The 23,208-nt window shown below is 54.0% G+C and overlaps 1 protein-coding gene across 1 annotated transcript in view; it reads right to left on the bottom strand.

The window, feature by feature from the left end:
• Positions 1-14: 14 nt before the first annotated feature.
• LOC122378525 overlaps positions 15-23,208 on the bottom strand; it is a 37,377-nt gene continuing 14,183 nt past the window's right edge. Inside the window, exons 3-10 of the mRNA XM_043359671.1 lie at positions 11,826-12,039; positions 10,867-11,056; positions 8,840-10,231; positions 8,491-8,577; positions 7,991-8,155; positions 7,662-7,767; positions 2,784-3,869; positions 15-1,073 (exon numbers count right to left, since the gene is read on the bottom strand). Of these exons, the coding sequence (XP_043215606.1) occupies positions 908-1,073; positions 2,784-3,869; positions 7,662-7,767; positions 7,991-8,155; positions 8,491-8,577; positions 8,840-10,231; positions 10,867-11,056; positions 11,826-12,039 (3,406 nt within the window). The 3' untranslated portion in view covers positions 15-907. The remainder of the gene's footprint in view (positions 1,074-2,783; positions 3,870-7,661; positions 7,768-7,990; positions 8,156-8,490; positions 8,578-8,839; positions 10,232-10,866; positions 11,057-11,825; positions 12,040-23,208) is intronic.

Here is a 23,208-nt window from a genome sequence, read left to right as displayed (position 1 = left end):
TGCAAACACCACCATTAGGTTATGCTTTGAAATGTATATGTATTTTCTATCGATTGCACTTGGAACGGCATAAAATAAGTGGAGCGCAGTCGTGAAGATATGCGGAGATCGGGTGACTACCTGGCGGCTCGTTATACAGTGAGACCGGGGAGGTGTTACAGAGAAACAGACCATAACGGGGACGGGGACAGTCGAGATCCAATGAGATCCGAGATCCACTGAGATCCGAGTCGGTGAGTACGTAATGCAGGAGATCACTGCGACGCCAGGTAAGTGACGCCGCGCTACAAAACACAAACTGCGAGACTAGCCGAGCCGGTGGATTGCACAGTGGGCCCCGGTACCGCCGCTGCTGCGGTCCGTGTGTGGGAAAAGTCTCCCGTCCTCCCCCGCGCTTGATCGCACGATGAAGAGAGACGACCGCCAGCTGGGCACCTAGCTACGCTCTACGATGCACCGGAGCTCGTATATCTCTCCGACCGTGAGGGAACGAAACGCGCGACCACCGACCGAGCCATCCGTCGCCGCGACTCAGTCCGCCTCTCACCGACGTCGGTGGGCGTACCGGTGACATCACCACACGTCATACCCAGCCCGGCCGCGTCGGAGCCGCCCCCGGTCACTGAGGCCAGAAGCAGACACGCACACTCGACACGGAGACGGCAGCGCAGCGCGCACGCCGCCCTCGACACAGCGCACACGGAGAGAAGCTTTGGCCACGAGGTTTGAACCTGGCCGCCGTCGCCCTGTCGGACCCGTCCTGGCGGCTCGGCGCCGGCGGCGGAGAGCGGCCGGAGTGTCCGCTGGGCGCGGCCGGCGGCACACCGCAGGGGCTCGTCCCGGCCACTCCGCGGCACTCAGCGCCCACAGGAGTGACCGGGAGCGCCCGGCGAGTCGCGCGCGCCGCCTACAGCACGTCCAGCACGTTCTTGCGGGCGACGAGGCCGACGCGCTCGTTGCGCGCGCAGAGCAGCCAGTCTTTGTCGACGACGCCGACCACGCTCATGGCGTCGTGCCGGTTGTAGGATAGGTAGCTGCGGTCCGAGGCGTGGTAGTGTGCCAGAGAGCGCACCCTGTCGGAACAGAGGTCAACGGGGGTCAGCAGAAGAAAATAGAGGTCAAAATGTACTTAAGAAAAACGCTTGTCAAAAGACGGTTAACAACTTCAACAGGGGGCAATAGAGGTCAACAAAAGCCAGCAGAGGTCAGCAGACTTGGCGAAGGTCAATGAGGTGTGCAGAGTTAAGGTAACTTAGTGAAGCCTGGGGTGAGAAAGGTCGTCGAACTGGTTCTGGTCGCAGGGTTCAGCCGACACTGCCAGGGGTCACACGGTCCCCTGGACTCGACTTTACTGCATGGCTCTGTGGCAATGAACGGTGCTGACCTACGAGCTCAAATATCTGCTCCGTGCTGATATCCTTGCTGGTAACTAGTATATTACCGCACTATCGCCAAACAACCACGGGGAACTTGCTTTAAAACGAAGTATCGATTTATTACTGCCTGTTTCAATCCTTAGCACGCTCCATCAGATAATGACAAAGACGTGTTGTTTACGTTTAGTGGAATCCTCTCCAGATGAGCTCACCAATCTCACTTCATGAACAGTTTTCGATAATGATGAACCCAATGACTCGTATGATGAACGTTTAAAAGAAGTTCCTTAAACTACGTGCTACATAGTCCACCATAGCCTGTCGAGTGAGGACGGATCCATTACGCCATTGACAGTGGACAATGGGGTATGGTCTATCAGAAAAAAAGTTACCGATATTCGCTTGATTAAAGTAAATAAAACAGCAAGCAAATGACTCGACTTGCATTGTCAAGTAATCCTTTCGTTAGTAAGATATTCAGATATTTCATGTCATGAATGGTTGCTTCTGCTTTGACTTAATACAAGGACAAAACAGTCTGGCTGCTGGCAGTCAAGGCTTTTAGCCAGACCGGCCATATTTTGACAGTGGTTTCAATACGATTACGTGCCTCTGTAAAGTTGTTGAAGCTACCTCTAAAACTACAATCCTGGACGTCGGTAGTCAGACGTACTAGAGTGCGAAGCAAAATGCAAATACCGGATTTCATCTAATCTGGTAGGATTAAACCGTCCAGCTCCCCGAACTAGTTTAACTTTAGACGGGAAAACTAACTTCCTCATGTCCCATCGGCTGATATTGGTATTACGTTTGTTATTTTTTGCGCTTCTCAACCCATGGATCAGGATTGTGATTGAATTCAAAAATATAATACGAGGCACCGCAGGCAAAGATAATATTTAGGGATCGAAAAGCGCATATCTGGCAACTGGCATCCCTCACCCTGTTCGGATGTGGAGGACGTGAAATGATTTTTGCTGTAGTGTTTTATAAATCATCAAAGCATTTTGATTTGGATAGAGACAACAAGCAATATTTTCTCATGCATAATATTATAAATCGCATGCATACGAAATACGCAGCATTATTTAGAAATGTCATATGATAAGTATGTCCACCCGTACGCTTGTGTCCTCTGCAGATTTCACAATTTACATTGACATCATGTCACTGCTGAGAAAACTGATGTGCCTAGCGGTCACTTGCTAGCTCATTTAATTACCAAGTTAACTAATTGAGTTTATAGATTGTCATTAGACTTGAAGACTGTATAGAATTTAATGCGCCTTCTATTTTAGGTGTTTGGCATAGTGGTATAATTGGCAGTTCTCCCGAAAACACGCGAGACGTTCGTCGTAAACAAGGCACAGTGTTCGACTGGTTGACCCGCTGCGTCGGCTGACTGACCTTTTCGTTGGTTGTTTTCCGTCGGCGGGCGGCGAGTCGTGTTCGACGGCTGCCCGCTGTCGCTGCCGCTGCCGGGCGCCGGCCGACGAGGCGCGGCCCGAGCCCTTGGCGCGGTTCTCCTCGTCCTTCTCCTGCTTGGGGCTGAGCAGGCGCGCCGAGGCGGGCCCGCCGGCGCCGGCCGAGGGCTCACACCGACCCAGGCGCCGCCTCAGCGTCCCGCTGGCGTCTCCACCGGCCGCCGCCGACGGTTTGGGGATCTGGGACGGCCTCCTGGGGACGGGGCCGTCAGCGGCCGCGGTCCGCCCGGCGGACACCGGCCGAGGGATCCGCGACTCGCGCTTTGACGACGGCGTCTGGCCCTTGGCCATCTTCTCCCACTGCTGCTGCAGCTTGTGGAACTTGTCCTTGTTGGTGCGCGGCGTGGGCAGCCCGGACTTTGGCGCGGGGGCGGCCTCGGCGCTGGCCCGCAGTCGGCTGGCCGCCGCCGGCTTCCGTTTTGGCTCGCTACTCGGCGGGGGTGTCTTTGCGGCGGGTGGCGGCGGCGTCCGCGGCTTCGGCTTCTCTATCTCCATCTCCACGTCTTCGTCATCTTCCTCCTCCTCGTCCACCTCGTTCAGCTCGTTGTCGTCGTCGTAGTCGTCTCGTTCGTTATCGTTGTCGTTGGCCACGCTCTCCGACAGAATCGCGTCCAGCGCCTGCAGCAGCTTGGAGCTCAGATCCAGCCCGCTCCACCGTTTTTTGTCTGTCCGCGTCTCCTGACCGCCATCCACAGCGTCCACCGTGCTGCGCGGTCGTCCGAGCCGCGGCCTGCGGCGCGCTCCGCCCTCCGCGCGGCTCCAGCTGCCGGCCAGCCCCTCCAGCCGGCGGCCCAGCCGGCCCAGGCTCTGGTACAGCATGCGGCTCTCGAACAGCAGGTCGATGCGGAAGGAGAGCTGCGCCAGCCGCTGCAGCTGCAGCAGCAGCGTGTCGTACTCGGCGCGCGCCGCGCAGTTGGCGTGGTACAGCAGCGCCTCGGGCGAGTAGTGTTTGCGTACCACCGACTCGCGGGTGCGCAGATAGGAGAACCACGAGTCCAGCGACTGGGTGCTGTCGGGGAACAGACGGGATCGTCAGACACCGACTCCCGGGTGCGCAGATAGGAGAACCACGAGTCCAGCGACTGGGTGCTGTCGGGGAACAGGCGGGACCGTCAGACACTGGCTCCTGGGAGCCGGCGAGGGTGGGATGGGTGGTTAGTTTGTGCTACAAGACCTTATCTCCGGTTGTAGTTAGGTCCTGGTTACTATGCTTTTAAAAGTCGCTTACTGGGCGCTGTTTTGTCTCATGGTCCTATTTAATAAGTAGTTAGACTAACAAGCTGACATAAAATTAGTTTTCAAGCGGAACAGTGTTTAAACAATGGTCATTTTAGTGTCGTTCAGACGTCGTGAGTTTTCCAGCATACCGGCACACGTGCTGTCAGACAGCACCCCGGCTTGGGGCTAATTTTGCTGGGAGTCGAGGGCGGCTCTCATTGCGTGACGATAATAAAACTATATGGTGATTGGTGATACGATGTCACCGAAACCAGCCGAAGCATATCGTTAACCGATGCTAACTGAAAGCCAGGCTCGAAAAAGCATCGCTAGTGTACGGCGAACGGCATAGTGCGTTTGTCGGACACACTAGTGTTATGATGCTAGCCGTGTATGTTTGGACGGTGCGATAATAATATTGTCATTGAAAAAAGTCACCTCTGCATAACTCGGCTTCATAGACAGACAGTGGCTTTAGGGCTACAGGCTCTCGAGCTATAATGTAATATTAAAATGTTATAATTAACAGCAGTGTCTGGGAATACCACAGTCAATCTGTCCCTGCCCTTTACTGATTCAGACCGACCTAGTTTTGACCTTAGCCGTTTCGAGTAGTTTGAGCTCCTGTTATAGCTCTCTACCGCGATTTTAATCGTCTTTCTGTCACACAATATTTAAATTTCAACTCGTACTGAAAATTAACTTCCGGAAGATTAATTTCCTCGGAACAAAGAACTGCACCAAAATAATCCTTACGCAGGAACTGTAATAATCGGAAGCGTTCTTTGTTGTGGCATGAACAGAAAGTTTTGTGATTGCCAATTAGCCCACACATGCGAGTAGACCTCTGTATATCATATACATACAGCATTCAGAGGTCTATGGCCCAGACGAATTTGGAATTCATTTTATGCGTTTGTGGCCTCAAACGAGTAGAAGCAAAACCAGCATGCAAATATTCACCGATGTTTTAAGAGTATGGACCAAACGATACCTACCCAATTTTATCCAGTTTGAGTGAGTTTGAAACAATGTATCGATATAAATGTGATCCATTCGGCAGCCAGGGGGGCGACACGGCTATTCGCGCAATGTATTCATTTATGGGCCGCGCGGGGCCTCGCGATGACGCGGCTGGAGGCAACTGCTCAGCGCGCTAGGATACTTCTGGCGGGGCCGGGCGCTGAACGGTGTGCAATGAATGGGTTATGGTCGGGCAGACAGAGATGAGGCATTGAATTTGAATTGACATCAGCAATCGGGTGGGGAAGGAGAACGTTTCTAATCGAGCTTGGGATGGGGAAAGCCGAAAATATCACGATCGGCTCATAGCTCCGACAGGGCCGGGTGCTGTACCATGTGTAGTATATTTAGGCGGGCAGACAGAGATGAGTTATTTGATTTAAATTCACCTTACCATCGGTTTCTGGTGAGGTTTGAAGACGTCTTCAGTCAAGCTCGGAGTGGGGCAACGGCCACTGGCGGATCCAGGGGAAGGCATTTGGGGCAAATGTCTTCCCCAACAACCAGGGCAGCGCCCGAAATCGATTTTCGAGAATAAATGAAAACTTCACAACTTTTCTGAGGAAATGTTGGTTAATCACACCGCGCAGCAGTGCGCAAGCAATCGAAATCCGAGTTTTTTAAATTAATTCCGAGAAACCTTTTTGGGGTAAGCCCCCGCAGTGTTCAATACCGCTTCCTGGATCCGCCAGTTGTGAATAAGTCACGGTCGATACCGAGCTTCGGCGGGACCACGCGCTGTACACGTTGTTCTTTGAATGAAGAGGTGGACAGACACCTAGCCCCACATCCTACTGCTATGCCCGTGCTTCTGTGGGTGAAGCACTAGCCACTAATGACTAAAGTATCACGGAATCCCAGAGGACCTGCGAGTCGACGAGGTGGCCGCTTTGGCCGCCGGATACTGCAGCTCCCTGGAGTTGCCTGGGACCGATGGCAAAACAACAGCTCCGGCGGTGCCCCTATGGGCCGTAGTAATTAGTGAATTCCCGTAATGTAGAGATCATATCCTCAATAATCTCCATTACCATTTTATATTCCTAAACAATATGACAGACCAATTATGCTTGCCTACGTTCAGGCATTACCTCTGATGGTCATACGCCCAGTACAACATGTGTTGTTTGTCAAACAACAATCGACGACGGGATCCCTTCTCATCATCTCTTAAGCCATCGGTTGTCAATTCACCCACCCCGTTTCCCTAAAAATAGACGGTCAGATTCGGCCTGGGTCCTTACGACCCCTCTAAATTCGCCAGAGACGGGATCGGATCGCCGTTATTGCACCCATCTTAGTGTCTTAAATACTATGACAGCTTCGACCACCGTCGGACGGGGTGATCGTTCCACGAATGTACGCACCATCTAGGCCTAGGATGCATCGAGGTTTAAAAGGATGCAGTCTGCAGATCAATCAACAAACAATGGTGGTATGCAACCACTTTAAAATATCTCCCTGGCTCCCGCAACGTTCCAACGCCCCTCCGTTATGCATTCGCCCTGTGTGTCCGCCGAGCCGGCTTGCCTCCAATGACGTCATCGGCCGGCCGGCGGCGTTCAAGGTCAAACGGCTGGTGTCCTTACCTGGAGTTCTATAGCCTTGTCGGCAGCCTACATTATAATTTCAAAAATTGATCCGCTTCAAACGCTTTGATTGACGATTACATACTCAAACTTCTCTTACTCTGCCACCTGTAGCATAACATTTTGAAGACGCGTCCGTCCAGTGAGGCCTGCTTCTTTTTCGATTTTAAGCACCGCACTGCTTTAATGGCTCTAATATTTGTCTTTTGTACCGTCTGACCGTAAAGTTCAATACCTTTATACCTCTGGGAAGGTTTGATAAATGATACACAACGAGCAATTGTTTGGAAAACGTTGGACTACACCAGAAACAACGCGGAAACGTGAACTGTAATTTAAGCGGAGATATTCGACTAAGCGTGGATTATCTATTCGGCGCCTGCTCAGCTCCGTGTGTTTCTAGTGTCGAAAATAAACAGGAATGGAACCTAAGGGACCGCCCTGACGTGAAAGTGAACGTATTCCGTGTTCACATCGCCTCTCGATTACCTTCGGCTGGTGCACGAACCGCTCTGTCTACCCGGTTAAGTATCGGCGTCGCTTTGCAACTGAGCTCGCTGGTAATCAGGAGATAGGAGAGCCGTTACCGCCGGCTGTTCGGACAGCTATGACAGCACTGACACGTGGGGTCGACCGTATTGCAGCGGCCCCGCTCGGTCCCGCGCGCCATGATTGAATGGCACACGCGGCAGAGGATCCCAGGGGTACGAGAGAGGCACTGGAGCGCGCTGACCCGGCGAGGACAGTTGCACAGCGTGGCACCGACTGCAGTGATGACATGCCACTATCGAAGAAGGTTGCTAGCTGATGGGCTTTGTTATTGTTCCTGGCATCCATAGGTTAATGGAGTGTTGCATCGAGAAGCATGCCATTGACATTATGTTCACTGGATCAGTAAATAGTCCGCAACGGCCGATAAATATTTTCGGAAAAAAATAACGGCGCGGGGCGAGTTCAGGGCACAGGTAACTTACTTCAGCAGACCGAATATGAATGCATTGAATTTGAGAACTCCTTCGGAGAGCCCCTCCTCGTTGTTTAACTTCATCACCAGATCTTGCAGAGCCTGCGGGCACGTTCCTGGAAACCAATGCCAAGTTAGTGTTACAACATCGGGCGATGGTCGAGGCGGAATATTATTCGCAAGAACGTCTAAACAAATCTACCACGGATAAAGACTTGTTGGTTTCTTCCTTGAAATTTATGAGAAAAAAATAAATTTCGTAAATACGTTATCCACTGTTATCTAGATAAAGTAGTCTTACGCATTTCATTACTGTGTTAGTTTGCTATTGGCACTCACCGAGGGAAGTGACGGACTCGACGAGTCGCCAGCCGCTGTTGGGCACCTCTCCGAAGGCCGTGTCCAGCGAGGTGACCAGGCCGTGGCTGAGGATCGAGTAGAGCGCTGGGCAGAGCCGGTCCAGCACCAGGTACCCGCTGGCCGGCCGCACGCTGCTGTCTCCAACTGCGGCACGGGCGGAGGGAGGGGATAGGGACCGGTGCCTTCACATCATCACACTTCACAGACGACTTATCATCTGTATGAAACTTTGATACGGCTTCCAGTGATCCCATTTCAGTTCACGCACGTCATTACATACGCTAATGTAGCACATGTTGTAGCTGATACATCGAGCTGGTTTTTCACTAATACATCGGCATTCGGCAATGTTATATATTCTTACAAAATTTACTAATATCTGTGTTAAGCGGGTCGAAAAAGGCTGCCCACTGCTCTAACTAACCCAACGTAGGTATTGTGCTCTCGAATCGACCGCTGTCTCTTTTCTCGGTTCTTACCGGAGTCATCCTGTTTGTTTGAGGAAGAGTCGGACTGGAAGTACGCCACGATCTCGTTCACAGCCTCGATAAGAGGCTTCAGGAGACCTGGCGAGACACATTCATCCCGTTGACGACCTTATGATGGTATGGCGGTGTGTATGTACACCGACTACAAAGCAATTGCCTTTCGCGTGAAGACATTAAAACCGTAGTTAAATGGAACGAAGAGATGCAATTCTTTGTAAAACATGTATATCGTATAACAATCGAACCTTTCCTAGGTGAATCTATGATTGATGTCATGGCTGCCTTTCTTTATTTTCTTGGTATAAATCGAAAGTTGATTCAAAACAGACATGTATCGTACCTTTAAAGCTCTCTTTTTCGACGATGATGACCCGTTTGGGATGCGAGGGCGATGGCGTGCGTGCCTTGACCACACACTCTGACCGTTCTCCGAAGACGAGCCGCATCTTGGCGTCCTGCCCGTCACCTGTTGAAGGCTCCTGCTCGATCTCCTGGTGGCTATCGGAGAAGCTGACCCGCTTCGAGCGGCTGGCCTCTCCCGAGTCGCTGAGCCGCGCCGACGCGCCGGCGGCGGACATCTTCTCCAGCTCTCTGGCGCTGCTGGCGGCGAACGTGGCCGCTCCGTGCAGCCACTGCTGCAGCGGCTCCTGCAGCGAGAGCCGCTTATCGGCCGCGCAGGCACCGCAGCGTGTCGAGCCACCCCGCCGCAGGATCCCGCGCCGCTGTGAGTCGGTGAGGGGCGCTGCCGCGTCCGTGTGCGCACAGACGGTGTGCCGGCGCGCCGCCGCCTCTGAGGCGGACGCGCATTGCCCGCCGTGTAGCCGACCGGCCGAGCTGGCCGTGCCGGTCTCCGCCGAGCCGTAGCCGAGCTCGTCGACCACCTGCTGGAACTGACGCGGCAGCAGCAGCCGCAGCGAGCCCCAGTCGCGGATGTGAGACAGGTTGGCTCGCCGCAGAGTCTCGGCGTCGCTGCAAGAGTACGGCCGGCGCGTCTTGCGGCGCACGGCCGCGTCGGTGCGGGTGGTCGCGGAGGGAGGAGGCGTGGGACAGAGGTGCACGGAAGCCTGGATCGGACACTGTTCCAGGAACTGCAGGTTCGGCATCGAGTAGTGTGGGTAGCAGACGTAGAGTGAGGTGCGTCCTCCGCTGGACGGGGACGTCCTCTCGGCAGCGCCGGCCAGTGAGACGGACGTCTGGATCGAGTGGTCCACCCGCTGAGGAACCAGCCGCACGCCGTCTCGTCGACTCGCCCTGATCCTCCCTGACGAATCGCTGGACGATGAGTCTATCTTGCTGGCGGCGGGAGCGGGCCGGGGCGGGCGGTACGGCGCCGTGGGCACCGGGTCGAGCAGCGAGAGTCGGGCCGGCGGCCTCTCGCCGCCCGCTTCCGACTCCGACTCGCTCTTCATGGGGCAGTCGGAGCAGCTGTCGCTGTGGCCGGTCAGCAGCTCGCTGGAGGACTGGCCGCCGCTGGAGCCGCACTCCGGCCTCTGGCGCAGGAACAGCCGCACCAGCGACGAGCTGGCCTCGCGCTGGTTGACGTCGTACACGAGCACCGAGCCGGACATGGGTGCGTTCATCAGCGCGTCCGGCATGCTCTTGGACTGGACGTCGGCGGCGGCTGCGGGCCGCGCGCGCTGCTCCGACCAGGTGGTCAGCGGACCCTCCGAGTGGTGACACATCCGACAGCGGCCCGAGGCCGGCACATTGTCCACGGCAGACGGCTCACGACCTGGCGTCAAACATCAACGGCGCCGTAATTGGTCGTGCTTTGATTCTGTATCATTGAACAACAGACACATTCTTTTTACATCCTTCATTGATTGATTGCTATTGAGCTATGTAAGTATCAGTCGAGTGCTAAATACCTACGTGTATTCTCATCAACTGTGGGTAAACCGGCCGTGATAGCTGTGCTAGCCATGGAAGCTTATGAGGCAAGAGAGAATGTGCAAAATAAATTTTAAAACATGGAGCATATCACTTCCAGCAAAAGTGTTCATATCCTTGATGCTTGCAAAGTGAATGAGTTTTCTAGGCGGATGCGTTATAAGCCAGCTCTGATAAATCTGTCTATTACGGGGGCAATGACATCATTACGTTAGCATGTCACAGGATAATAACGTGCCGTCGATGAGGTCATATCGTTACCACCAGCATGGCATCTTTTCCTGCTCCCAGATTATCTCCCCGTCCCCATAGAGCTCATCATTCGGCCAACCTATTCCAAATGACTCACGAATCCCCATCACCACACATGTTAACTAGCGAATATCTGAATGGTGACTATTGATATCCTATGGTCTTCGTTCGCGGAAATTGAACGGCCCACTCTACCCCTTTCCCCGGCGAGAACCGAACACTCACGGTGGTCCATGCCGCTGCCCGTCATGCTGGCCTCGAACGCGATCGTGTAGTTGTTCATGTTGGTGCGACAGGAGCGCGCGATTGTCTCTGGCTCGTACGACGAGCAGTCGAGGGAGTCCATCGAGATGGTGTTGAACACGGGCTGCTCACGAGTCGAGGAGAACAACGGCGACGAGTGCTCCTTCTCGTCCTGAAAAGATACCGTCAAAATAGATAAGCGGTCTTGTGCTGTGTTGTGGGTAGAGCAAGCTTAATTTTATGGAAATTTGTCTGCTATGTGAAAGTAGATTAACTCCTGTGTTCGACACAAAATATTCGGCTGAATATTCTGACTGATATAATTGAAGCATGTAAATGAAACATCCAAGAACACTTATCAAGGTTTGTCAGCTTCCAGCAAGCTTTATTAATTGTTTTATAACACTCTGCCGGCACGTTGGATTGCCATTCCTGTGGGACCGCGCCGCTGACTCGCCGCGGCGCTGTGGGTAATCTGCCGCCTGACAGATTCGGGGTAGGCTGTTCCGCACGACATTTGAGCCAGACGGCGCAGTGGATATTCCAGGGATTTGCCGAGGATTTTCGATGCGGAAGATTTACCCTCCATATTGCGATCGCAAAGCCCTTGCAATCTTATTGCAAGAGCCCAAAATCATTATTCGCCAAGATATTGAATAAACATTATCATGTCTTATTCGACGAAGTGCCGAGGCTGGTGAGCTACACCAGTACCAATCTTGGATTGGTTCCTATCCACATACCCGCACTAGGGAATTTAGTTTCACCAATACCGATATATCTGCCATTTGATTTTATCCTCTCTTGGTCCGCTATTCGATTTCATGTGATTTATAGTAAGTCGACTTTTCCAACCGTACAATTTTCATCTCATTCATATCAGAATATTGCGATCTCCGCAGGATGAATAGGCCGAAAAGCGGCGGCGCCGCCGGTCGCACCTCCTCGTAGAGTTCCTCCTGGTCTCCGTATCCGGATATTTCCAGTATGCGGTTGATGTCGCCGCGGTAGTATTCCTCCATGTCTACCTCGGCCAGCGTGGCGTCCACATGGTAGGAGAGCTCGCTGTAGAGCGGGTCGGCCAGTGGCTCGCAGGCCGGCTCGCCCCCTTTGGCGCCGAACGGCGCAGACGCCCGAGCCGGCCCGCGGCCGTAGCTGAAATAGAGGAGGGAGCACGGGGTCACAACTGCGGCGGACACATTAGAGAGGAACACGGGGTCACATGCACACAGTCACATCGGTGGATACAACAGTGAGGAGCAAAATGGGTCAGCATTGTGGACTGTGGAGAGCACACGGGTTCACAATAGCGGCAGGCACACGAAGTCAGAATAGTCGAGGGTGTTCTTACAACAGCGGGGACCATATGGTTACAACAGCGGGGAAGACAACTATGCCGAGCACGCAGTATTAACTCTAACTGTCAGTCGCTTACTGCAGTGCACTGTCCAGTGCAAAGAGATGCTGGCCGCGTTGCTACACCACGGCGCTGCATCTCCGTCCAATTCCCATCTCCCACCTACCGCTGCTGCCTGGTGTTGGGGTCACCGTACACGGAGGTAGTAAGAACAGCACCGACCGCGTGATTACCTCCCGATCGGGAAATCCCGAGAGCCACTAATGGCCACGGACCCCAGACGAGCCGCCTGGCTAATCGGGAACCAATCGGACCCACCGCGATTGCCGCCTGGAAAATAATCACTAATTGACAGTAACCATAATTGGTATACGTCGGGATGATTATACCTAGGGCTCTGTGGTTCCCTGAAAAAGCTGATAAAAGTTCATTTCTCTCCATAGAACAGTGTTTTGCTTGTTGGCTGGTTGCATTAGAGTGACGGGTCAGAAGAAAGGTGTGTCCGAGGTGAATAAGGTGGCGGTGGTCAAATTTTCCACCGTTGCACGGTCTGATACTTCAATGCTACTGATACCGACCAATTCCATTCCAAAGCACGAGTTTTTATTTGCGAATAAATTTCATCCTAAGCTGTTGATGTTTAAAGATCTGCGCATTTCCAATAAACTAAACCATTATCTATCCAATCAACTACTGACACATATAAACGCAATGTTCTGCTTACATGTAAAGGGCAAGGCGCCATATGTAAAGGGCGCCGACCTTTGGCAGATGGCTGCCTGCCGCCGTGACGTCACGCCCAACCCGGCTGACGTCACAGCCGGTCAGCCGGGGACCCGGATACAAAGTCTATCGGTTACGCCGTGCCGAATATTGAACAATATTCAGTCGGGGTCAAACGGCTCCCGGCGAGGATCAGGCGCTAATCCGCCGCCGCCGGCACAAGATATATGAGGGCATGATTCTCACGTGGCTTAGTGGACCACGTGCATGGAATGGATTAATTCCGGGCCATCCCTGAGGCACGCCGCGACTAATGTGGCGCTTAGACCGACCTGTCACTCAGCAGTGCTGAATAACGCGCAGAATGGATTTGCCATGAAGTTGATGCACCATTATTCTCTGCATATTTGGTGTCATAGTTTGTGATTTTTCTCGCATTTTGCGATAAGATTACCGATGCTTCGAAAACATGGCTTATGTGACCCTCGTTTGACAACGCAAGAATGAAACAAAATAGAAGCCGGAGAGAAAGTGTGGAGAGACAAAGAGAGAAAGGAAAGGAAGGAAGGAGAATAGGAGGGGAGGGAGAGGCAAAGACGTTATACAATGTTTATAATAATGAAGGTTCTCACCTCTCACACTGACTGTTAATGGCCAGTAAAATATAACTAAGTTGTCATGCCCATATTCTCTTGAGGCAGCAAATGAAGACGATATAGCAACGGTTTTCGACAGTGATGAATGAACTCGTACTTTTGTTAAACATTTAAACGCTAATGAAACTAATGGGACTTTCGTTTCCAATGCCCCACGATAGAAAGTAATTAAAAAAGTTAATTGTCAGTCTTGCTCATTTAACGATTACTATGCTTCAGCATTATTACATTTTCCCGTCAAAAGCATCGTCAATCATGTGACGATACTTATAAGTGAGTTAACCGGGTGTGGGTTAGACAGCCCATGGGTTAGACCAGCAGGCAAAGATGAGCGGCCGCCGGCCTATCCTCCATTGAGCAAATGCATGGGCGTCGCCACCACTACGGACACTACGGACAGTGTCCGTACAAGTTTTGGAAGGTCCCAAAACTTGTACGGAATGTCCGTACAAGTTTCGACAACCGAAAGTGAGCTTTTTGCATCATATTCAAATTACAAATGCCGTAAAAACATTATCAATATTGCTATTTTTCTTGAAAGTATTCAGGATGTTAGTTTTGACAAGGAAGGAAGCAGTTTTCATCACATTTTTTCGATGCACATCTACCAGCTCAATGACTTGTTCTCTTTCAAATGTATTTTGTAGATTAGGTGCCGATCGATTCCAGATGATCGCACAAGCTTGAAAGAATTCGCCCTTACACTGCGGAGCAGTTGGCATGGGACTTCCCTCCTAGCCCTGACTCTCTCCCTGTTGAGCAGTAAAGGTACGGAAGGGCAAAGTCAGCGGACTCAAACTGACTAGACCGGGTCGAACCGAACTGAACAGAGTAGGGTGAGGGTAAAGGGCAGGGATGTAATAATCGAAGACAGGCCGGGGTTGCTAGGGAGAAAGGAGAATGAAGGGCATATAAGGGTGGTTTTGAAGATCATGGACCGCTCACTTGTCAAGAAAAGAAGGACACGACATGCAAGGGCATTGAGATTGACGAATGGGAAGGGACTACCTAGCTGGGGCATCAGACAGAGAAGGCGCTGGGTCGGGCGGGGCACGGGAATCGACAGGGCGAAGGACAGGACAAAGATCAGGTAGGGATGGAAGAGTAGGGTAGGAGATATGCAGGGGATATAGGACATGGCATATGCAGGACAGGAAGCAGACAAAACCAGGCACAGGCAAGATAATGCACAGGATAGAGCAGACGCAGAAATGTCAAACACTGGGCACAGGGAATGACGGTAGGTATAAAGTACGAGACAGAGCACGCCTTTGCCATGGACAACAGGACAGCGGACAGCGCGGGGCACATGGAACAGAGCACAGGAAGGACACCTACACAGGGAAGGACAGAGCTCAGATAGGCAGGGACTCAGTAATCAAGGGCCTGTGACAAAGAAGACTGTAGATGGCGCCAGCCAGATTTGGTGCATTGTGGTACTTGTCCGTGTTGCATTATCCTTTTCCGGCCTGTCTGATTTACCTATGCCTTTGGTTTACATGTTGTTCTGTGTTGTCATCACTCCCCGCCCTCTAGCCGGGTTTGTTGCGTCAGAATTCTGGCAGCTTTAGAGATGCGCGTCGAGCGAGGCGGATAAAATGTATAGAAGGCGTGTGTTTTCTGCCGAGATATTGAAGATTTAACCATGAGAAATATTATTGTATTCGTCGTGTGGATTTGGAATGCCAAACATGCTTAATTTGATATTTGTGCGAGTGATGGTGAAATCTCGGTACGTGTCAGTGTGCGACACTATTTCGCTCTTTTCGGCGGGTGCGTCTGGCCCGAGAGGTTGTGTCGGCTGCGGTGCTGGTTTTGGACAGAAGGTGGGTGGATATTGATCGATGATTGTCGTAAATTTGTTGCTAAAGGAATGTTGATTGCTTTGTCAGGCGTTAGATTTATTTTGCATACGTATTTCGGTAGTTATAATATGCTCATAGGACGGCATGGGATTTCGCCTCAGGTGCGTCATTTTGCAGTGTGCTCTGTTTGTATAGGTGCCCGGGGAGGAGCTCGGCCTGTGCGAGCCCGGTTTTCCCCGTGGCTGAGTGCGCCGTGTGACGAGGCCGCGGTACGAGGTCGGCCGCGGTACGAGGTCGGCCGCGGTACGAGGTCGGCTGCGGCACGAGGTCGGCTGCGGCACGAGGTCGGCCGCGGCACGAGGTCGGCCGGCGCGAGCCTGCTGCGGTGCGAGGTCGGCCGCTGAGAAAAGGGCGTGGAGACCCTTACAGCCGGTAGGATATGTTTATTTGTTTATTAACTTCGAGGTGATATTTGTAGGGGAATTGTGTTAGCTAGAGAGTGGGAAGTGTAAAACGGAAATTGCTGTTAAATGTATTATTGTTTTCATTTAATCTAAACCAACATATTTTGTATGTACTGCGCAGTGCGAGTGTCGATGTGAGCGCTGGTGGATTCGTGTCCTAGTATGCTCGCTGACGCCCTGCTGTGCTCCACAGTAACGAATCAGTTTAAATACAACTGTTCAGTCAACGGCGTGGTCTCGACGTGCGTGAGCAGCTGAGCTTGGAGTCGTAGACGCCCGGCGGCGGTCGCCTGTGGCGACTGCTGCACCACAGCGTCGGCTGTGGAAACTACAGTTACGGCTAGGCCTCCGTCTACACTCTGGCTGTGCAGCAACGGCTGGGTCAGCTGCAGCCGGCTGCTGCTGCAACTCCGGGTAACCTGCTGCTTCAGCTGCATCTAGCTGCGCTTGATACCGGTGAGATGTGACTGACCTGTGCTGTTGCATAGGAGTTTGGCGTTCTGCCAGGAGTGAGTCTGGCATTCTGCCAAGAGCGAGTCAGACGTTTTTGCCAGAGTGAGTCTGGTGCCTTGCCAGACAGAGATTGACATTTCTGCGACCTGATCTGGCACTCTGCCAGAACAGGGTCTGTGTTTGGTGTTCTGCCAGGACTGAGGTTTGGTCCTTGGCTTTCTGCCAGGACTTGAGAGCAGTGACGGGGAGCTAGCTGGTGGGGGTGCACAGTTGTGGTTCCCGTGTGCGTGGGTGCTGACGCTATTAGTGTTAGAGACGTTGACGTTAGGTCAGTGATGAGCGCGTTTTTGATTAACTAATGTGTGTTGTGTATTCTAAGCTTTGTAGTTTGTAGGGTGTGTAGTTTTAAGTACTGGCTGGGCGTTCCTACCAAATCCTGAACCATTCCTGAACTATGAGTATCACCGCACTGACTAAGGAGGAGTTGGGGAGACTTAAGGTCTCAGACTTGAGGAAGGAGCTAGAGGAGTTAAACTTAGATGTAACCGGGACTAAAGTAGAACTTGTAGAGAGGCTGTGGGGTGCTATCGAGGGACGCGCGTCAGGTGAAACAGAGATTAAGAGTGTTAGGACTGAGGCGCAGGACGTGGGTAGCGCAGAAACCCAGGCCCAAGTGAGTGTTGCCCCCCTGCGTGGTGCTGGTGCGACCTCATCTGAGGGGCCGCCCGGTACCTCAGCTAGCATGCTGAGGCTGAAACTTAAACTTATAAAGTCTAAACAGGAGGTAGAATCGGACGTGATCAGGGTTCGAGCTCAAGCTCAGCAGGAGGAGCTAAGGCTCAGGGCTCGGTCCGAGCAGTTGGACCTGGAGCTACAGCTAGCGGAGATGGGGGAGGTAGATGAGTCTGCGTGGGAGCCCCTGAGGGTGGCGGCTGGGGCTATGGTCGAGACCCCTTCTGTGGAGAGTGAGCTGTCTCCCCTGGTGAGAAGGTCGCTCCTCCCTCCTGCCGAGCTGCGTCCTTTCACTGGTGCTGTGGAGGAATTCAACCTTTTCATGAAAGCTTTTGACTCGCGTATCGCCAAGAAAACAAATGACAAGGGGGAGCTTCTTTTTTATCTGGAGCAGTATACTAGAGGTAAGGCCAATCAGCTGGTAAAGGGATGCCTCCACCTGGGAGATGAGGGGTATGAGGAGGCCAGGCGGCTGTTGGAGAACCGGTACGGGAATCCGATCAGACTAATTGACTCTTACGTCGGGAGGGTGGATAGCTGGCCACGCATCCAGGCTGGGGATGTGGAGGGGCTGGATAAATATTCACTCTTCTTGACTGAGGTCATGAATGCTATGACCGGGGTGACGATGGGGGAGTTTGAGCACCCGTCCACCCTCCGGCTGGTCGTATCCAAGGTCCCCGTCTACCTTCAGGATAGGTGGATGAGGGAGGCGGACCGGCTGTGCGAGAGGGGCGATCCTGTACGCTTCTCAGACCTGGTGTCTTTCATCAGCGCCGAGGTGAGAGTGCGGAGGAGCCCGCTCTTCGGTCCCAGGCCGCCCGCTCCGTCCCGTTCCGATGCTGGTGCGCCTCATCCTGGCAAGTTCAGGGTGAACACGGCCAAGGTGGGTGAGCCTGGTGGCCGGCGCTGCGAGTACTGTGGGTCGGCGCATGACATTGGTAGTTGTCAGGCCCTGAGAGAGAGACCCTGGGGAGAGAGGAGACGGGCACTCATGCGATTCCAGTTGTGCTTTGGGTGCCTGCGGAGAGGGCACCGTGTGCAGGCATGTCGGAGGCCGCTGCAGTGTGATGTCTGCCGGGGTGCGCATCCGTCTGTGCTGCACCGGGAGAGTTGTCCGGGACCGCTCGGAGGACCTCCGGTGACGCCGCGCGGGGCGGGTGTGGTGATGCCGTCCAGCGGCGGGTCCGGTGCGAACGTGGTGAGCGCTAGTCTCGGCCTGAGGGGAGTCAGCCGGACGGCGCTGCCTATTGTGGCGGTGCGACTCAGGGCCACGACTGGCAAGGTTCTGGTAACGAACGCTCTGCTGGACCAGGGGTCCTCTGGCAGCTTCTTGACAGAGAGGTTGGCGGCGCGTTTAGGCGTGCGGATTGAGCGGACGACAGTATCTATCGAGACAGTGGGAACTGACCGGAAGACTATCCCGACAGCCATGGCCTCTGGGTTAGAGGTGAGCGGCGCGGACGGCGGCACGTTTCATTCGCTGCCTAATCTGTGGACTGTCGACTCTCTGCCCGTGACATTAGATGACAGGTGTAGTTCCGACGAGCTGAGTGGTGCCGCGCACCTTCAGGGTGTCAGGCTGTGCGAGGCCGACTCCCCAGTCGAGCTGCTCTTGGGCTCAGACTGTGCCGCACTGATTGTGGCCAGGGAGGTGCGGGCCCCTCCGATGGGGGAGGAGGGGCTCTGTGCTGTGCGGACCAATGTAGGATGGTATATCATCGGCTGTGCCCAGGGGGCAGATGTGTCGGGAGGGCGACTGAGTGTGAACTTCCTGAGGGTCATGGACGCGTGTGTGACCGAGCCGGACGCCGGCGGCGGCGAGTGTCTTTACCGAAAGCTGTACGAGCATGAGTTCGGTGACTTGTCGGATGATAGGGAGGGCCTGTCGGTTGAGGACCGTGAATGGATTGACTTTGTCAGATCTAACATGGTAAGGGATGACGGGGGACAGTTTGTTATTCCCCTCCCCAAGGATGACTTTGGCGAGCTGCCAGATAGTCTCCAGACGGCCTCCCGACGACTGGAAGCGCTGAGGAGGCGTTTCCGATCTGACAGAGAGTACTTTGAGATGTACCGCAGCGTGATCTCCTCACTCGAGGAGGACGGCTACGCTGTCCCGGTGTCCGACGGACTGACTGACGGTGACCACCCTGTATGGTATATGCCACACCACGGGGTGATGGAACCCGAGAAAGGTAAATTGAGAGTTGTCTTCGATTGTGCCGCAAGGAGTCACGGTGTGTGCCTGAACGATCTACTGAAGGGGGGACCGAATTTGACTAATTCGCTGCTCGGTGTGCTGTGCCGCTTCCGGGAGGGCCCGGTAGCATTCACCTGTGATATCGCTTCAATGTATCATAGAGTGAGGGTCCCGGAGCCTGACACCAACCTGCTGCGGTTCCTGTGGTTTCACGGCTCTGACCCGGAGGGCGAGGTTCGGGTGTGGAAGATGACGTGTCACGTGTTCGGTGCCGTTTCGAGCGGCAGCGTGGCGAGCTTTGCGCTCAGACAGTGTGCGGAGGAGGGGCGGTCGCAGTTCCCCGAGGCTGCTGACGCACTGACCCGCAAATCCTATGTAGACGATGTCCTCTGTGCTACGTCCTCCGTGGAGGGAGCAGTTAAACTGGCGAGTGATCTGAAAGAGCTGTGTAGCACGGGAGCGTTTAATTTGACAAAGTACAAGAGTAACAGTTCAGATGTCCTTCGTCAGATTCCAGTACAGGATAGAGGGAAGAGCGTCAAGGAGCTGGACCTGGGCAAAGATGGTCTCGGTTCTGATCGTGTCCTGGGTCTCAGGTGGTCGATGGAGGATGACTGTTTCTGTTTTCAGTTCCGTGATAAACAGAAGCCGGTGACGAGGCGCGGCATCCTCTCCACCGTGAGCTCGGTGTTTGATCCGCTGGGTGTGATCGCGCCGGTGACTTTGCTTGGCCGTGCATTGCTCCAACGACTGTGTGCCCTGTCGTACCGATGGGACGAGCCTCTCCCTGATGTGTTGCAGAGGGAATGGCGGGAGTGGGTAGAGCTGGCGGGTGAGCTCGATCGAGTCAGGCTCAGCAGGTGCATCTCTGATCTGCCAGGAGAGGTGCTTGCCACCGAGCTCCACGTGTGTGCGGACGCCAGTGAGACGGCGTATTCCGCGGTCGCGTACCTGGTGAGAGAGGTGAGGACTGCGGGTGGGGGAACTGAGCGGTCTGTCCACTTTCTGATGGGCAAGTCGCTGGTGAACCCGGTCCGTTTCGTCTCCATCCCGCGACTGGAGTTGGCTGCCGCTGTTCTGGCGGTCAAGATTAGGCGCGTGCTGGTCAGGGAGTTGGACACTCTGTTCGATTCGTTCAACATGTGGTCAGACAGCATGGTGGTGCTGGGCTACGTGCGGAACAGATCGACGCGATTTAAAACGTATGTGGCGAACCGAGTCGCATACATTCACGATGGGTCTGACGTGTGCGAATGGAGGTATATTCCGTCGGAGATGAACCCGGCTGACGTGGGATCCCGCGGCTGTCGTTCCGCGGGACTGGATCCCTGGCTGGGTGGGCCGGAGTTTCTCCGTGAGGGGACGAGTGGGTGGCCGACTGAGCCGACAGTGACTGTGGTAATCCCTGAGTGTGAGGTGAAGGCGACACCGGTCGCTGCGGTCCGTGTGGAGCCCGAGTGTAGCGAGGGCAGTTCGTCTGATATCCTGATAAGGCACTTCTCCTCTTTCAGCCGGCTTCAGCGAGCGGTGGCCTGGCTGAGGAGATTCATTGATGTGATCCGTGACGGTTCCTTCCGTAGGTGGTGTATGAGGAGGAGAGGTCTGAGGCGGCGAGAGAGTAGTGCAGCTCGAGAGCTGAGTGTGTCCGATCTGAGGGCGGCGGAGCGTGCAGTTCTGCGATACGTTCAGCAGAGCTCTCTGCCCGAGTTTCCGCAGGGCGGTGACGACGGTCCAGTCCGCGTGAGAAAGGCTAGTGGGCTGAGTCGTCTGAATCCGCACATGGTCGGCGGACTTCTGGTCGTTGGGGGGAGGTTGTCCCGAGCTGGCTGTCTGTCTGACGAGGTGAAACATCCCGTGATCCTCCCTCGGCGCCACCATGTGACCCAGATGATTATCCGTGAGACTCATCGGAGGGTGGGACACCAGGGTCGTGACCATACCTTTTGGGAGCTGAGGCGGAGGTATTGGGTCATAGGAGCGGGCCCGGAGGTTAGACGAGCGATCCGCTCGTGTGTCACGTGCCGTAAGGTGAACGCCAGGCCCCAGCAGCAGCTGATGGCGGAGCTGCCGCAGGAGCGAGTCGTGGGAAAGAGACATGCCTTTTCCTCTGTGATGTTGGATGTGTTCGGTCCCATCATGGTAAAGGCCGGACGCGTTGAACGCAAACGGTACGGCCTGATGTGCGTATGTACTGTGACGCGCGCTGTCCATGTCGAGTTGCTAGACTCGTTACGTACCGACTCGCTGATTAACGCCGTGAGGAGGATCAGTGCTCGTCGTGGGCCGATCCAGTATATCAGGAGTGACATGGGAACAAACATGACAGGGGCAGACAGAGAACTGAGGGAATCTCTGAGGGAAGTAGACAGGAGTGGGCTGTCGCGCGCAGCGCTGAGGTACGGGATTGAATGGGTATTCAACCCGCCTACTGCGTCGCATTTTTCGGGTAGTGTGGAGCGACAAATACGAACTTTCCGAAAGATCTGGCGGTCGATGCCGCTGCAGCAGCGTGTGGACGAGGAGTCCCTTCACACGTTGTTCTGTGAGATTGAGATGATAATGAACGGCCGTCCGTTGACTTTTGTTTCTACCAGCTCGGGCGAGGTTGAGCCGCTAACCCCGAGCCATTTGCTTTTTCTGAGAGGCAGCGCGGGCCCGATCCCCGGGTTGTATGATGAGGCTGACTTGCTGTCCAGGCGGCGCTGGCGGCAGATTCAGTATCTAGCCCAACAGTTTTGGGTCCGCTGGAGACAGGAGTATTTGCTGTCACTTCAGTCCAGACAGAAGTGGACGCGGGAGGTGAGAAATATGCGGCCGGGGGACGTCGTTCTGCTCGTGGACCGTGACGTTCCGAGGGGGCTGTGGCAGATGGGGCGGATTGTGGAGGCAATCCCAAGTCAGGATGGGCTGGTCAGGAAGGCGGTAGTTAGGATAGGCGCGTCAACATACCTGCGTCCCATTCATAAAATGGTACTGATCTGCTCAGAGTCTGAGCTAGACTGAGTGAGTTAGGCACGCGAGTGTGCAGACGGACTTCTGAGGTCAGTTGTGTCATGTGTCGGGTGTTCTGAGGTCAGTGCTTCTCATCGCGTCAAAATTCCTGTTGGAGTATCGCGCTGGCGCCGGTTTTTCTAGATTCGATCCATCTGATCGAATGGGGGAGTGTAGATGGCGCCAGCCAGATTTGGTGCATTGTGGTACTTGTCCGTGTTGCATTATCCTTTTCCGGCCTGTCTGATTTACCTATGCCTTTGGTTTACATGTTGTTCTGTGTTGTCATCACTCCCCGCCCTCTAGCCGGGTTTGTTGCGTCAGAATTCTGGCAGCTTTAGAGATGCGCGTCGAGCGAGGCGGATAAAATGTATAGAAGGCGTGTGTTTTCTGCCGAGATATTGAAGATTTAACCATGAGAAATATTATTGTATTCGTCGTGTGGATTTGGAATGCCAAACATGCTTAATTTGATATTTGTGCGAGTGATGGTGAAATCTCGGTACGTGTCAGTGTGCGACACTATTTCGCTCTTTTCGGCGGGTGCGTCTGGCCCGAGAGGTTGTGTCGGCTGCGGTGCTGGTTTTGGACAGAAGGTGGGTGGATATTGATCGATGATTGTCGTAAATTTGTTGCTAAAGGAATGTTGATTGCTTTGTCAGGCGTTAGATTTATTTTGCATACGTATTTCGGTAGTTATAATATGCTCATAGGACGGCATGGGATTTCGCCTCAGGTGCGTCATTTTGCAGTGTGCTCTGTTTGTATAGGTGCCCGGGGAGGAGCTCGGCCTGTGCGAGCCCGGTTTTCCCCGTGGCTGAGTGCGCCGTGTGACGAGGCCGCGGTACGAGGTCGGCCGCGGTACGAGGTCGGCCGCGGTACGAGGTCGGCTGCGGCACGAGGTCGGCTGCGGCACGAGGTCGGCCGCGGCACGAGGTCG

This window comes from Amphibalanus amphitrite, unplaced genomic scaffold (genome assembly GCF_019059575.1).
Source record: "Amphibalanus amphitrite isolate SeventyFive unplaced genomic scaffold, NRLGWU_Aamphi_draft 000061F_arrow, whole genome shotgun sequence".
Classification (NCBI taxonomy): Eukaryota; Metazoa; Arthropoda; class Thecostraca; order Balanomorpha; family Balanidae; genus Amphibalanus; species Amphibalanus amphitrite.
Note: the sequence above shows the minus strand (reverse complement) of the source record. Positions and strands in the feature narration are given on the sequence as shown.